Raw genomic sequence first — 16225 nt, forward strand, 5'->3', positions numbered from 1 at the left:
AGTTTCATGCATTTAGGCTCCCAGAAACAAAGCCAACTCCTATAAAATTGGTGCAAGAGCAGAGAACTTCAAGTTCTGGGAATGGAGGCCAACGAGAAACTGAGGGCAGCAACCCAGCTTCCGTGAGGTCCTGCTTTGCAGCCTTGCAGATGCAGTCACCGCCAACTCTACAGGAGACCTTCCTCTTCATCTCATTGGCCTGGAAGTGGGGACTCACCCCCGGAACCTTAAGTTGTAGATTCATGGATCACGCAAGATTCATGGATTGAGCAAGAAATCAGATTATCTACCACGTTTCCTTCCAATTTTGGCTTCTAGAACCCTCCTTCACAGTAGCAATTTTTTTTAACGATCGGTCCTTTCTCAGGGTTAAACACTACCCCTTTGCACTTTCTTCTGTGGGTTTACACTAATGCGCTCATGCGTTTGCTCATTCATTTACTCGACAGAGCATACGTTATGAGCCTAGGCCTGCCAGTCTTCGGTCTCTCTTCATACGCATTCTCTAGAAGCTGTGAGCCAACTGAGATAGGGTCTACATTTCACTCATTTCTCTGTTGCGTGTGGCTAAAAAAAAGGAGAGAGGCAAGCATGGGAGAGAGAGGCGGGAAGAAGGTTGAGAGAAGAGGTGAAAACAGGGGAGAAAAGGGGAACTGGTCTGAAAGGGGCTGACCTAGTCCCACTCTCCTGCCCCCACTTTAGACTTTTCGTTTTTTAGCCAATTTCTGAGCCAACTAAAATTTGCTTACAATTGTTCCCCTAGCAACCAGCAACCTTTACACTTCACTTGATTTAAAACTCAGAGTAACAGAATCTCCATTTATTTAAAACAGATTTCTAAATGAGCTTGCTTCCTTGACTGAAAACAAAAACAGATCACTTTTTTAAACCGTTAACATAGAAAATCGTGTCTTAAATCAATTTTAAATGCGTGATTGATTTTTGTTTTTTGGTTTCGGGTGTATATATATATATATATATTTTTTTTTTTTCAGAGAAAGCATTTCACATAAAAAAATAGGTTTTTAATTTGTTTCCCAGAAATTATGAAAATTGCAATGGACTTTGCAAGAATAAATCATGTGATCTCCAGCCCTGGGTGAGCACCTGAGTGAGAAGCAGCAACTGCCCCACTAGTGTCTCTGGGGCCAGCCACTCCTCTTCTGGCCCCAGCTGGCTCTCGCAATGTGCTGAAGGCAGAGGCTCTGGAACAATCCAAGGGGACATTATATCACTGGAAGTTCCTTAAAGGGCTATGCCTAGGGTTGGAGCACAATAAATATTTAAATATGCATGAGAATGATCAGGACAGCTATGCATCCAGAACTCCAAAAGCAGCATTATAATGCCGCTCCAGGGCAAAATATGTCCTATTTATACATGCATTTGATCTATGTTCACTGCTGAGTTGTTTTGTAATCTACTGCGAGAGCACATCTGCCCTAGATTCTGAGCCACTGGAGGCCAACAAGCTTGGCAGTCCAGCTCACTTGCCAGAGACAGACACAAAAGGGACTTAGTGACACATTGGGAGAGTAGATCCAGTCTGGGGCCAGAGAGCACCATGAACTGCCTAATCTTATGATCTAGACTGAGCCCTCACTTCACATTGTCCATAGGTTCTATGTACGTGTAAGGGAAACCAATTTGACCATAAGCTAACTGATATAAGCAAGAGTTAAGTTCCTACACATGTATGTGATCACTAAAACATCACGAAGCTTCAAAAGAAGGACACACAACATTGATAATATTAAACTGTCAATTACATTCATTCATTCATTCATTCATTCATTCATTCATTCCCCAAAACACTTATCCTAGCTCAGGGTTAAGAGTAGCCACAATCCATCCCAAAGCAGTTCAGGGCAAAACATGGGCACCTACTGGACAAGATGCCCTTCCATCACAGGGGGCGAAAACACACACACACACACACACAGGCAAAATTTCATCTTCTCCATATTTTACTTAAGGTGGAAGAAAATCATTATTATCTTGATAAGCTTGAGTGATATGAAAGCAGATTCAAAATGGTTGGCCCGCCTAGAGACCTGCCATTCCTGACCCTGGGGTGGACTCTTGGGGTAACCAGCCTTGACAGGCTTCTAGCCACCTGGCCTGCTCGCTCTGCAGAAACTGGACTTGCTGCGCAGTTCATTTCTCATTCACGTTGCATTCACTCTCTCACCCCTGGTCATTTATCTTATATGAGCTGCATTGCTTAATTTCTTTCAATAGACCTCCCACCTTTGGGACTGGAGGAAAATATTTAGAGAGAAGAATCAAGAAAGGGCAACCAGGAGCATTTCTCCAAAGGCAGAGCGGCTGTGTTCATTGAACTGGCTGCTCCTCTCAGGCCTGTGAAGTCCCTCTCACCCCAGATGTGCAATCAAACCCCAAGAGGACCCAAGGGTGACTTACAGTGGATTTTGAAGTCCTTGTACTGTCTGTCTTCGATTGCTACCACGTACAAAGCTGCCCGGTCTGGAAACATAAGCCCTCCAGGTTTCTGTTGATGAATTGTGGGGAAATGGGTCTCGTAATCTATTCACCTGACAAAGACATCACATTTTGAACTGCACATAGAGTCTCCAGATAGGCACCCCCTTGCCTGCATTTCTCACTCAGCAGACTCTCCTTGGCCAGGGCTGGGGCTAGCATGGCATGCTCCATTTTTATTTCAGAGCGAAGGGAATTTGAGGGCCCTAGGTGGAGTTCATAAAACAAATGAAAGGGGCAGAGGTGAGTTCCATAAGGAACAAGGGAAGAAGTGATGACCTTTGAGCTTAGACGAGCCAAGGTCAAGGTCGGTCACACCCTGTGCTCTCTGGCAGCCATGCAAATCCTGAGTACTTGCTACTCCTAAATTTTGTCTTGACAGCAGAATATGGGTGTCAGGGATAGTGGAAGAGGCTGAGGTGAGACCGACTGATAACTATTGGGACACTAGATATATCAGATCCTGGGAGGATCATTCTGTCCCCTGAAGCAGATCTGGTTTAAAAAGAAGGGACTTGAAGAGGTCACCTTCTAGCCCAAGTCCTCTCTGAGGTCCTCACAGTCCTCCTAGGCTGTAAGCAGAACAGCGGGACGGCCAGTAGACTAGCGAGGGGGCAGCATGCAGGGCACTTACCAGCCATTTGTCCCTGGCAAAGATCACCGTGTTGAGCATTGACTCATAGAATAGACAGTAGCCCATCCACTCGCTGATGATGATGTCCACTTTCTCCACAGGCAGCTCCACCTCTTCCACTTTACCCTTAAATATGGTGATGACTGGAAAATAAGAATCCCAAGGCCACACTTTGCAGGGATCCTAGCGGGGAGCCGTGAGCACCCCACATCAAGGTTGCTTCTACAGGCTTGGCCCTGTTCTGATTCTGCTTTTAGAAGGTGACACCCCAGCCTTCATCAGGCCAGTTTATACTAAGAGAATGAAAACTATTTGCATGGTTCCTCCCTCAAATGATGGAGCAGCTACTATCTGACACAAGTGCCGAGCCCATTACACACCCATATCTCATAATCCAACCACTCTGTGAAGCAAGCACGTTGTTATTACACTCATTCAGGGCTAAGGAAACTGAGGCCTGGAGAGATTACCTGGTGGCCTTGGAAAAAGAGCCCAGGCCTAAAACATGATGTCTCTCTCACGTTCTTTCCCAGTTCCCACCCATTCGAGGCTGCCATGATGATTCAAGCCCACAGAAGCAGGGTGCGCCTCTCCAGCTCTTGTGCCTGCTCACAGCCAGGGCCCACCCTTCAGGGGGTGTCTACTGGGCCACTTATGCCTTGCCAAGAGCTCAGGCTCTGCCACCAGTGAAACCTGGTTTTAAGTGCTGGATTTTCTCTCTTTTTTTTTGGTATGACTTCCCATAAGTTATTTGACCTGACTGTCTTCGATTGCTTTGAGAACAACCAGAGAAAGTGAGATCTGCTTAGCAGGTAGTTGTGATGATGAGATGAAAGAACACATAGGAAGCCCTGTGGGGCTGGGACGCAACAGGAGGCAGACATCGCCTCTCAGTGTCCCTTATCTGTCGCCGATGGAGAGGGGAAGGGGGCTGGGCCAGACAAAGCCCCTGCTTTAAGTGGCCTCTGCTCCTGACTTCCCCATTCTTCCAAGATCTCCCCGAACTTCATGGAGGATCATTCCGTCCTCCTTCATGGCAGGAGGAACTTCCTAGCTGTGTTTTTGATCATTTGACATAGACCTACACGTAGATTTGAAGTTTCTTTTTGCAATCTTGCTGTAAAGAAGCTAGCTTACACACAGTTGTTAAATTAACAGGTGATATATTGGTTGGCTGTTTCCCTGGGAAATTTTCCTCCCAAAGGTTACACAGATTCAAGTTGTAAAACTGACACTGCACCATCCTCTGAAAATTCACACTACGACTGAGTTTTGCTAGAAAAATCAAACAATAACCTGTACTCAGGAGGAAGGGAAAAAAAAAACAAACAGAACTAAGGTCAAAAAAACCCACATCTTTCTGAGTTTCATGGAAATTAACTCAGACCGGAGACTGCTGGATAGCAAAGGACACACAGGTCACTGGCTTTATCTCCTGTGTTCACAGTGGATGATGTAGGCGAGGGAGTGTCTACTGCAGTCCCTCATGACGATTTGCTCTCCAGTGTCAGGTAATGAATCCAGGCTTAAGCAGACCAGCTTTCTCTAGGAGTCAGACACTATGCAGATACGCATTGGCCCTGATCTCTCTGGATGAGGCCTGGGCTTGTGTGGCCCTCCTGTTACCCCTAAGAAGAAAGAGGAGGAGACTTCTTCTCCAGAAGGCTTGGAAGGGATGGGAAGGTGGGTAGAAGCTCTGCTTCTCTGGGGGCTCTGCACCCCAGGACAAGAATATACCAAGGGCCAGACCCAGAATATACCAAGAGAATTCACAAGAAGACAAAGAAAGATTTGTTGAAAATGCAAGCCAAGGGCCTAATTCATCTCTTATTCTGAAAAAGAACTGACAAACACATGCCCGGCCCACCTGCCTGATCATTTGCGTGCAAAGCCTGGCTTGTTTTATTTTTGCAAACCTTTTTAAAGTGTTTCAGTGACCTTCTTTCTTCTCTTTTTGCACATTTTTGAAGGTTCTTCCCCGTTGTCTGCCTGTATCTATGGGGTGAAGGGAAGGGGAATCTTAGCCACTGATGCCCAAATTGTGGATAGCTAAGGGCTGCAGATCCCCGCTCCCAATCCAGACCCCACATCACTAGAACTGTGTCAACTCAAGGTTGCATGGAGGTCCCTCACTGGAGCTGTGCTCTTATTCCATGAAGATGATGGAACGCTTGTCCAACTCTCTGTGGCAGGACCCTGGCTTGCAAATTCAGGAATGATTCATCATAACTAAGTGCACATCAGGGAGCAATACATTCTAAATGGGAGGGTTTTCCCCTGTAACTTCAACTGTGCAAATTAGAAATCCAGATTTTTTGTTGTGGTTATTCTTCGTAGGATTTTTTCCCCTTTTTGGCTAAAATGGTTACAGAAATCTAGCCACTCTTGGTCATTTTTTAGGTTCTTTTTTTTTCTCACACATCAGTCCAGCCTAATCTCACTGCAGCCTCCAGCTTGTCCATTAGAGCTAGCTGCCCCTGAAGGATCTGAAGTTAGACCCTCACTGTTTCCTGCAGCAGGTCCTGTCCCTCAGTAGTGTGGGTATGAGGTTCACGAATGTGAGATGGGGAGCATGCTATGAACCCCAGGATGCCATCCCTGCTGCAGCAAAGCTACGGGTCCCTGCTCCCTTGCCACAGTGCCCACACACTTATTCTGGCAACACCTACACTGGCTGCTGTGCACCTTCTGAGGGTCTGACTCACCTCCAACCTATGATCCCCTCCGCTTCATTGTCTATTGCAGCCTCTTATTTCTAAGATCAGGCAGAGCACTTGATTCCACAATCATTCAAAAATCATCACAGAATGAATGGGTGGATGAAGAAGCAATTTTGAAAGGGGGTTTTGGATTAAGAGACAAGATTTCCAAACTAGGCCTAATGATGATGGTGAAAAGTTACTAGCATTTGAATAGCAGCCTGCAGAGTAATGTCAAGTACATGACCTCGAGACTCCCTGTAGGAGCCTGTGGGGTTGCTTTTACTGTTGCATTTGCCTAATGAGAGAACAGGTATCCAGAGAAGTCCAGAGGTGAAGCCAAACCTAAGGCTGCTGTATAACCTTGTGCAAGTCACCAACCCCCTGAGACTCACTTTTCATCTGCAGGTGGGTGAGACATCAGCTTATCTACCTTAGGGCATTGTGGCAGGTGCCAAGCAAATGCTTGGGGTGACAGGAGAAAAGGAAGTAGAGCAGGCCAGGAATAGCCCTTCCTTCTCCTGAAGGCTGGTCAGGTTGGGTGGTAGGGTGAGGAGAAGTATAATCACCGGGAGTTGCCAGGTTCGGGGATGGGGTGCAAAGGTGCATAACCCATCAACCTCTTTAACGTCAGCCCCACCTTAGCTAGAGGTTAGGCAAGCATTTTGTGGTGGTGGGGGGGATTTCTTCTCCAGAGCCCAGATGCATGAATAAACCTCTCTTACAAGGCCAGCCCCAGCCCCACTCTTGAGTCAGTGGTGATGGGAGGAAGGAGATATCAGCAACTTTATCCTCAATGTCTAGTGGAATTAGCAACATATCCTGCAGCAAATAGACCCCCTAACTGGAGAGACAAGGGTGAGCCCTGCATGCTGTATACCCTTGGGACAGACAGTACATACCTCAAAATGGTATCCCCTGTCTTCCCAAATCCCCTATTCACATAAGAACATAGGGCCCAAACCCTGTCCCCTAATCCATCTGGCATCATGCCCTAGCTTGCCCAGCTCCCTCAGGGGTAGAATGCTCATGCTCCTTAATTGGAGCTTGAAATCTTCTTAGTTTGGGGCCAGACAGCCTGCTTGGCTTGTCTCCTCCTCCTGACACTGGCTGGATAATGCTCAGGTCTCAGCCATACTAAGTCTCATCTCCACCCCCAAATGATCGCCCACCACTTCAGCCTTTTCAACGGTGCAGCGTGGCCAGATACCAGCATATTGGCCACGGACAGATGATCGTGTTGGCTAGGTCAGAAGGATAACGAAGGTTGTGGTAAAAATCAAAGCTTCCTCTAGCCTCAGGGATTCCGAATATCGGCCCATGTATCATTCTCACTCACGGATACAGCAGAAGCCTACTGTGGGACGGGCAGAAGATGTCACCACCTTGGGGAACTGTAGGGCAATCCTGAGGTCAACACGCTCCCTGTCGCTCTCACACACTGCCTCTCCAGTGCTATGCTGCTCCCTGATTATCAACCAGGAGGAAGAACAAGGCCTGAGAATGAATTCTGATTCGGGGCATCTGTCAATGTTTATGGTGTAAACATTCCACCATGTCAATTGCTACTCATGCTATGGTGTCATTCAAGGCAGGTGGGAGCAGGAGGTGCAGAAGGGACATCTCAAGGCACTGGCCACCACCCCATTGGAGCAAACCCGTCATGCCTCTTGAGAGCTAGTGCCATTTGTGACTCGATGGCCATGCCACTTGCTCACTTTAGTTCATGTCAGTCATCTCCATGAGTGACGAGAGCGAGGATGGTGCCTGTTCAGTTGGCATGGTTACGCCGGAAGGAACGAATGCATGAAACCCTGTGCCAAGATGATGGATGGGCTGCTTCACGAGCAGTTAAGAACAGAAGTGGCAATTACAGGAGCCACTGGTACAGCTTCATTAAAAACAATTATATCTGATTCATCTCATTTCTTTTTTTGATGGGGTTATTAGTCAAGTTAATAAACGAAATAATAATAACAGTTAACATTTACTGCCTCTTACTGCCCACCTGATGCAGTTGTGTTGACACAGCAGTGTGCTGGGAGAGACCTAAAAACCTGCTCTCCAGGAAAAGAAGCTGTGACTTACAATGTTTGCTGATTTCTGTGGTGTAAATACTGCCACTGCAGCCAACTTCACACCACCAAGGTGACTTGATCCAGTCCACAAATGTTCTGAAAACTCAACAATGGGCCTTCTGGAGCCTGCTCCAGCACACCACGGTTTACACGAGGTGCGTGCCACGATCACTCCTCACAGATGAGGAAACTGAGACACAAGAAAATACATTGGACAAGTCCTCGCCTCCATGGCACCCTCACGAAGATGACAGATTCCTGTGTGGGATCTCAACATCTACCTATTGGCACAAAGTCTCTGAACAAGAGTTGAATGCAGACCAGCTTGTCAGGAGGCAGGTAGGACCAAGCAAAGCATGGTGACCCTGGGGAGTGATGTTCTGGGGAGTCTTAGTAGTTTGTAAAGATGGACCAAATCTGTCCAATATGAAAAAGAGCACGGTCCTCAGTTTGGATTCAAAACATCTGCTGAGCAGATACAGGTTAGGATTCCACGTGGCAGCCACTGTGCTAGACGACAGTATGCTTGTTCCAGTTCAGCCCCTGTGTGACGTGGCACTCCCTGGGCTGCAAATGGAAACTGGAGACATGCTGAGCTGGCTCCATGGTCAACTGGAGTGCTATTTCTTTTTTTTTTTTAATTAAAAATTTTTAATTTTTATTTATACAATAGCTGGGGTACAGGCCAGAGGAGCGGGAGGGTGTGAGGATTTACCAGAGACAGAGTGGGGAAGCAGAACAGGCAGACAGACAAAAAGCACTGCTGAGGGGAGCAGCGGGTGAGACAGGAGAGGTCTGCCGTGCCATGTGGGAATCTCCCTGGCTGGCTGGGAATCGAACACGCACTGCAGAGGCTGCAGACACCTTCATAGCACTGCGCTCAACCTGCTGTGCCACCGGGGAGGCCCCCTGGAGTGTTATTTCTTAGCAGGACTCTCCTAGGGTGAGAGATGCTAAGCATGACCGGAGGAGAAGGCTCAAACCAAAATGGACACAATTGGGGATGCGGCCAGGAGAAGTGGGAGGTTATCTCAGGAGGAGGGAGACCCCTCACTCCTCTTGGCCCCATTGGGAAGAAAGAGCACATTGGTCAGACAGCAGGGAGTCAGAATCCACCTCCAGGGAAGGAAGTGCTTTCTTATAAACTACAGCTCCCAGATGATTGATGGGGGGGGGGGCCCATCAGGGACTCATCCCTGGGCTGGAGGATGGCGGAGCACGGAGGAAAGCTGCAGGAGCAGAGAATTCCAGCATGGTCTCTATAAGGCTTAGAGTGTGTGGCCAAGAGTGAGCACAGCGTGAAGGAACATTCAGACTGGAAGGACCCTCGGTTAAGCTCATACTAAGTGCAACACCCTGTAGCAGGGGCTCTGGCTACATTAGCACTAATCCCCATGGTCCATGCGTGGACTAGTCTCTCCAGGGACAAGCAAGCGTTCAGAGACGTCAAGTGATTTGCAAAGCCCTCCCGGCTGGTGCATCGCAGAAGCCCCTCTGGCCACTGCCTTCTCTAACATCAGGTTATGCTCAGGTTCCTCGCATGACGTCGATGCTTTAGGACGGGTATGGGCAGAGAAAGACGGGTGCATTTTTTTGCCTGTAGTTTTCTGAGAAGTAAATGGATCATGATTATTTTGCTTGTGGAACTATAAAATTTGTGGCCATCCCTGAGCTCCTATGTTGACTTCCACCAACCAACCGACCTTTTAAGCACATCCGCAGCCCACTAACTTCCGCGGCAGGAAAAGAGAAGATATGATGGGTGTCGGTGCTGGCGTCAGAAAGGTTCTGTGTGCACGTGCGTGTGGGAGGAGCCCTGTGAAGTCACGTCCACTGTGGCGGCCTCGTGGAGGGGTGTGTGTACACGTGCATCACCCATTCCAAGGAGCCAGACGGAGGTGGAGAGGGAGCAAGATTGATTGATTCTGGGTGGCAGGTATTTTATGTCCTGGGTTGTTATTTATGTCTCTACACCTACACTCCTGAGACCCACACAATTGGCTGTTGCTGCAATTCAAAGGCATCTCCATGGAAGCACGTGTGCAGTCAAGCTGTCCTCTTTCTAGTACACATGCCAAGGCTGGGCGAGCTGGTGCGACAGACAGGGCACTGGGGGCCTATTCGGCTCCACCCACCTGTTGCTACCCCACCACTCCCCTCAGGGAGGAGGTAGGAAAAGATGAAGACAATTTTGCCTTACAAAGGCCCTGGGCCTGCAGCCCCTCCTCCCCGGTGTGTGCAAGGAGTCGGAATAGACACAAGGCATGCGGGTGGCTGTTCAGCTGGAGACACTGGTTTGTCCTTGGGCCTTTGCTTCTCTAGCAGAGAGTTAAGCATGAGCCATCAAAATGTAACGCAGGGGGGCCTCCCCGGTGGCGCAGCGGTTGAGCGCTGGGTTGCGAAGCTGCCCGCAGCCTCTGCAGCGCTGGTTCGATCCCCGGCTGCTCCCTGGCCACCGGAGGAGGGTCCCACATGGCGCGCAGACCTCTCCTGCCACGCCTGCTGCTCCCCTCAGCAGTGTACTTCCTCAGTCTGCCTGTTCTGCTCCCTGCTCTGGCTCTGGTGAATTCTCTCACCCTCTCACACTTTTGACTGTACCCAGTGCTTGTAAAATAAATAAATAAAATCTTAAAAAAAAAAAAATGCAATGCAGGGAATGTTCCATCCTGAAGTCATTAGATGAAGCCCAGCAGACTAGATGGCCCTGCTGTCCAGGGAGGGTGGGGGTGGAGGCCAACAGTCCAACATGGGGTTGGGAAGCCCCTGTGAGAGGTGGGGGGCAGCCCAGCACATGAGGCTGAAGGGTAGCCCCTGGCATGAGGGGTAAGGTCCAAGGACAAAGGGGGTCTCTACACCCGGAGCAGCCTAACTCAGTGAGTTGGAGGCCAAGCAGGGAGTGGGGGACCTGGGGAGCAATTAGGGTCTGCCCACCCAGCACAAAGAGTCAGCTTAGCACAAAGCTTCCATGAGGGGCAGGAGGGGCGGCAATAGGAGGTTGTTTACATGTACGAGATTGAGCCAATACGTGCAAGTATCAAGAATGACGGGAGCCAGGATACTCACTGTCCAAGAAAGGAGTGACTCAGAAAGAGAGGAAAAGACTAGAGTGCCCCCCAAGGTGGTGGGCCAGGAGTGCAAGTGTCACAAGAACTCACACTCGACAAGAGGTACAAAAATAAGGGGTATGTCATGTGCATGTACACACACATGCAACCACACACACACTTTCCGCTGACAGCCTGGAGCACCAGCACCCTGGAATCAGCAAGCACCTGAAGCCCAGATCCCAGTTTCTCAATGCCGTGGTTCACTCCAAGGAATAAGGCTCTTGGGAGAAATGACTGCACCTCGAACAGAGGCAAGATAAGCCCAGAACACTTGTACCAGAAAATAAGAACAGACACAAAAAAATGCCAGAAGCCTGCCCAAAGAACCCCGGAGACAGCATGAGTATTCTCCAGGGCCCACTCAGGGACAGTCTGAGTATCAAAGTAAGTACGACACTGGCAGGGATGACCTACGGAATGAAACAGGAAATCCGTGCTGAGAAATGAAGTGAACACACGGCTTCAAAGTACGCCTCCCAGCACCTCTACCCAGTGACGAAGGGGAAAAGAGACACTGCCATGGAGGGACTGGCAGACGTGACCCAGCCCAGCGAATGGGTTGCTGTGGTCGGTGACGGGACAGGACAAACCGCAGGCCCGAGCACCATCAGGCCTGCGGTGCAGCCAGGACCCGAGACCTGCATCCAGTCTCAAGAAAGCATCACGCAGCCCGAACGGAGGGACATCCCAGGACCGCTGGTCTGGAATCCTCGAGCGTAGGGAGAGTTGGGACTGTTTGGCTTGGAGACGAGAGACAAGACCATGAAATGCAGCCTGTGGCTGGGAACTGAGCCTTCGGCCGCGCGGGACACTGTTGGGACCCTTAGCTCAGGCAGAAGGTGGCTGCGTGCTTGGCCATCACAGCACCTTCACGTTCCCCCTCCCCCGGCGTGCGTGCGTGTGCTCTGTGGAGAATGTTCTTGTCCGTGGGAAACATGCATGAGGGATGCCAGGCAACATGACCACGGCTCAGCCCCGAATGGCTCCAGGAAAAAGGAAAGCAGCTGTACTCCCACCTCTTGGGTAACTGGGGTATTTGGAAGTTTAAAAGAAAGAAGAGACGGGAGAAAAGGGGGGGTTTAAAAATGACTGCGATCTGAACAGGACGGGGAAAGGCGGGGGCTGGAGGTGGGAGCCGGGGAGAGCCCGTTTTCCCTGCTCTTGCAAAGCCACACAGCCCTCCTCCCCACGCAGGTGTTGGTCCCCTCCTGCCGCACCCCCACATACTCGCTCTACAGAGGGGGGAGGGGAGCCAGGGAGGCTGGTGGGGAGGGGGTAGGCGGATCCAGAGGTTGGGAAGCCTGTCCCAGCCAGGGACGTGATCTAAATGTTCCCGGGGAGTCCCTTAGGGCCCAGGGATGCGATGCAGTGAGGCTGAGAGGAAATTGCTTCTACATCTCCTTGCACCCTCTCTCCCTCCTAAGCAGTGTTAATTTTCACTTTCAGGACTGGCTGGCTCTCACCGTGCTTCCACATTGGCATAAACACTTCAGGAAAGAGTACAGGCCCAGAGCCGAGACCGAAGGTTCTGGCCCCACAGCTCAGTGGAGTTCCTACCACTGTTAGTGGGGATTCCACTAGGGGTGCAGATGAAAACACAGGAGGCCGGGCCGGGCCACCCTTGTTGAAAAAGAGCTCTCTGGTTTTCTTTCTCCATCTTCAATAGGCAAGTGAGAGTGTCTCTCTCTCTCCCTCCTGCCCAGAAGAGCCCTGGTTCCCCAAGGGAACGAGAGAGGCTCAACCAGGCCAGAGGCTGGGGTCTCTGAGCAGCATTTCTGCCACTTGGGCTGGAAAGAGGCCTCTGGCACCTCCAAGCACCGGTCACCATCACACCCTCAAACCTCCTCTTTCTCATTCTGCCTTACCCAGTTTGGATTCCTGCTGTCATCACCTCCTGCTCCTCCATCCCTACCCAGGGGGTCTCCTGCCCACTCACCCCAGAAAGCACGGGCAGACAAAAGGCACACAACAGAGAGAACCAGCCCCCACCCAGTCTCTGTCCACGCACTCCCTGCACGCCCAGAGCCCTCCCAGGGACCCCAGCCCTCCAGTCCCTCCTCCTAAAAGACCATTTCGTGGCCTCAGAGCCCTTACACCCTCCCCTACCCTCTCTGCAAGTAAGAACTTCATCCCTCCTGGAGAGCACAGAAGCAGCAAACCTGGGGCTCCTGGTCACCAGCCCACCTTCTTCTGAACCCCCAACCCCTTCCCCTCTGCTATGGCCTTTACAGGAAAAAGGCCAGCCCTCACCTGGGCTCTGGACCTCACCCCTTCATCTCCTCAAGCTTCTTGTTCCTGAATTTGCTTTTTCCCATATCTGCAATTTCTGGACTGGTAAATCATTAAAAAACTGACTCACTTCCTTGATATCATGTGTCCAATAATGACTGTTTCATTTTTCTGTTTTCTGTTACAGGAAGGAGAGTTTTTCATAGCCCTCACTTCATGGACTAACTGGGCTTCGACAGCTGCCCCTACATGGAGACTCTCTGCCTGTTGAGAACCCCAAGCAGCTCCCTATGGCCAAAGCCAATGGACACAGCCCTGTTCTCTTTCATCCTCTCATCTTTCCTACAGCCGCCTCATCCCTCCCCTTGGCTCCATGGAGCTGCTCTTTCCTGCATGCCCATTAGCCTCAAAGAACATGTTCTCTTTGCTTCTTTGCAAGCCCCTTCTCTGCTTGACCTTCAAATGTTGGAATGTTCTAGAGCCCAGGCCCTGGTCCATGTCTCTCTTCTGGATACAACTTAACTCTAAGTGCCTCATCCTGTGGCTTTAAACAACATCTCTATGTTGAAGACGCCCATCTCGTGTTCTGCCTCCCCCTGGGGCCCGGACTCAGACCTCCAGTGTTACTCTGCTTGCCTGCCAGGGTGTCCACCTCAAACCCACTGTGTGCAAAAGAGAACTTTATTTCTCCCTCCCTCCCGTTAGCCTCATGAGTGTGCTACCTCCAGTCTCAGACATTCCACCCAGCTACTCAAGGCAACATAAATAAATGAATAAAAGTTATCCCCGGCTTCTCTTTCTTCTCATTCCCAAATGCAGGTCCTCGGCTTGTTCATGTACAGCCTATAGCAGCCGCTTCTCCCCACGTTCACTACACCACTCCCCGGGGCACTGAAAAAGCCTCCTCTTTCTTTTCTTAACTCCAAAATAAAAGGTTATTAAAAAATAAAACCTTCTGGGAAACCACATGCAAAAATAATGAAAAGATAACATACAGTGGAAAATACTCGCAGCTTATATTTTAAAGGGTTAATATTTTTACAGTGTAGACCGTACCTATAAAACTACGGGAAAATAAGTTGTAGAAAAGGACAGTTAGAAAAATAGGCAGGTCATTTGTAACTGTGTGGTGATGGGTCTTTTTTTGAGCGATGATGGACATCTGGCATTACCTTAGTTTCTGGCGTACAGTATAGCGATCGGATATTGTACACAGTGTGGAATGATCGCCGTCGTAAGCCTCGTGACATTCATCACCACACAGTTACAAAATTTGAAATAGCCTCTTCATGTGTCTCTGCCTACACTCGTGCCTACAACCTATTCCAATCCATTCTCCACAGAGAATACACTTCCCTTGCTTAAAATCCTCCTAAAGAGCTCTGTCATCCTTTTTACAAATTCCAACCTTGTTTTCCTGGTTTACAAACCCTCCGCGATCTGGCCTAGTTCAGACAGGGCTGGAGGACAAAACCTTGCTGATAAATGGTGATAAAAGGTACAAGGATCCCTTCTGATCAGGGGCACGCGTGGGTGTGCTTATGTTCAAGATGAATCCCAGAGGGAGGGCCCAGGGAACTTTTCAATGCAGGGTGAAGGGGTGGGACTTATAATCAAACTCCTCTTGGAAGAAGGTCCTCCTCCCCAGAGTGACCTCATTGCCACACATGCCCAGCAGCAGCAGGGGCTCAGGGCCACTGGAAGACCACCTTTCTCCAAAGGCAGAGTCTGGAGCCTGCCACTGGGTAAGTTGTGGGGAGCGGCAGGGCGGGCAGTGGAGAGAAAAGAAGAGGAGGAATAGCAGCCATTTTGCAGAACCCAAGGGATGACTGCCAGCTGGGGCCAAACAGAGGGCATGTCACTCAGAATTTAGCCACCCTGGAAACTGAGCTGGGGTAAATATGCCCTTGGCAGACACGAAAGGGACTGGGAGCCTCAGAACCCCATGGGCACAGTTCTGCTCACAGCCCCAGCTGGGGTCCACCTCCCCAAGGCTACGCACCCTGTACTCTCCCCTCTGGTGCCAGTCTATGCCACCCCAATGAGAAAGGGCTAGTCCCTCACCCCCTCCATCCTTGGGTAAACAAGTGGAGCTGTCTTACTGTTGTCCAAGTGGTTGGCCTTAATGATCTTCTCTGAGTAGTCAGAAATACTGGAGCATTCAATCTAGAAAGGAGTAAGGAGCAAGGCATCAAACATCACAGCACGTTCGGCAGAAACAAGATAAAGATGCTGAGGTCCACGCGCTCCTGCTCGTCACAGCTAGTCTGTGGCCAATTGGAAGTAAAAGCCCAGCCCCGCTGGCTGGCAGGTCAGGTGCTCTCCCACTACAGGCTGCCTCTGCTGGGAGGCCGAAACCCAGCTGCTGTGTGGCGTGGAGGCCTGGTCTCTGAGTTGGGAGATTCAGGAGAAGCGTGCAGGCCTCACTCTCCTGGCCAGAGGGGGGTGGGGTGAGGTGCCATGATTCTGTCCTCCCAGGAGAAGATGCTGTGAGGCTTTATTCCCATTATCCTCTTCCCAAACCCAAGGACTCCCTGGTGAAGCTGGACATATTCTAGGATGGGGACCTGCTGGAAATGCCAGGCCTCACGTGGATGGGAAGCTCCCCGGGCACACACACAAACACACACACACTCAAGTTAACGCTCACCCCTTCTGCTGTCTGTCTCCACCTGTGAAAGAACTGATTCCATCTTGCCTCCCCAGTCTCCCAAAATATCATCAGCAAAGGTTATTGAGAAATGAGTTGACCATCAGCTGAGAGCCGGGTCTTGTGGGACTAAGTGGAGATCAAGTCCATTCTCGGGGGCGGAGGCCCAGGGCCCCGCGGGCTGCAGCCAAAGAATATTCTCACCTCTTAACTGGCCCCCTTCACAGTAGCTGGCCTGTGCTAAGGTCCTGGCACCGCACCTCAGACCGTGCCCTGGCCTGGAGAGGCTGTTGGCACAGGGACATGAATGTGCTGTTGTCCTGCCT

The 16225-nt window shown here is 50.2% G+C and overlaps 1 protein-coding gene across 1 annotated transcript in view; it reads right to left on the bottom strand.

Annotated features, from left to right (window-relative positions):
- PRMT8 (protein arginine methyltransferase 8) overlaps window positions 1-16225 on the bottom strand; it is a gene marked incomplete at both ends in the record, with an annotated part of 86033 nt that overhangs the window by 17532 nt on the left and 52276 nt on the right. Inside the window, 3 exons of the mRNA XM_084254789.1 lie at window positions 2425-2512; window positions 3137-3279; window positions 15352-15415. Coding sequence (XP_084110915.1) covers window positions 2425-2512; window positions 3137-3279; window positions 15352-15415 — 295 coding nt within the window. The remainder of the gene's footprint in view (window positions 1-2424; window positions 2513-3136; window positions 3280-15351; window positions 15416-16225) is intronic.

Source organism: Talpa europaea (genome assembly GCF_964194135.1).
Source record: "Talpa europaea genome assembly, chromosome: 15".
NCBI lineage: Eukaryota > Metazoa > Chordata > Mammalia > Eulipotyphla > Talpidae > Talpa > Talpa europaea.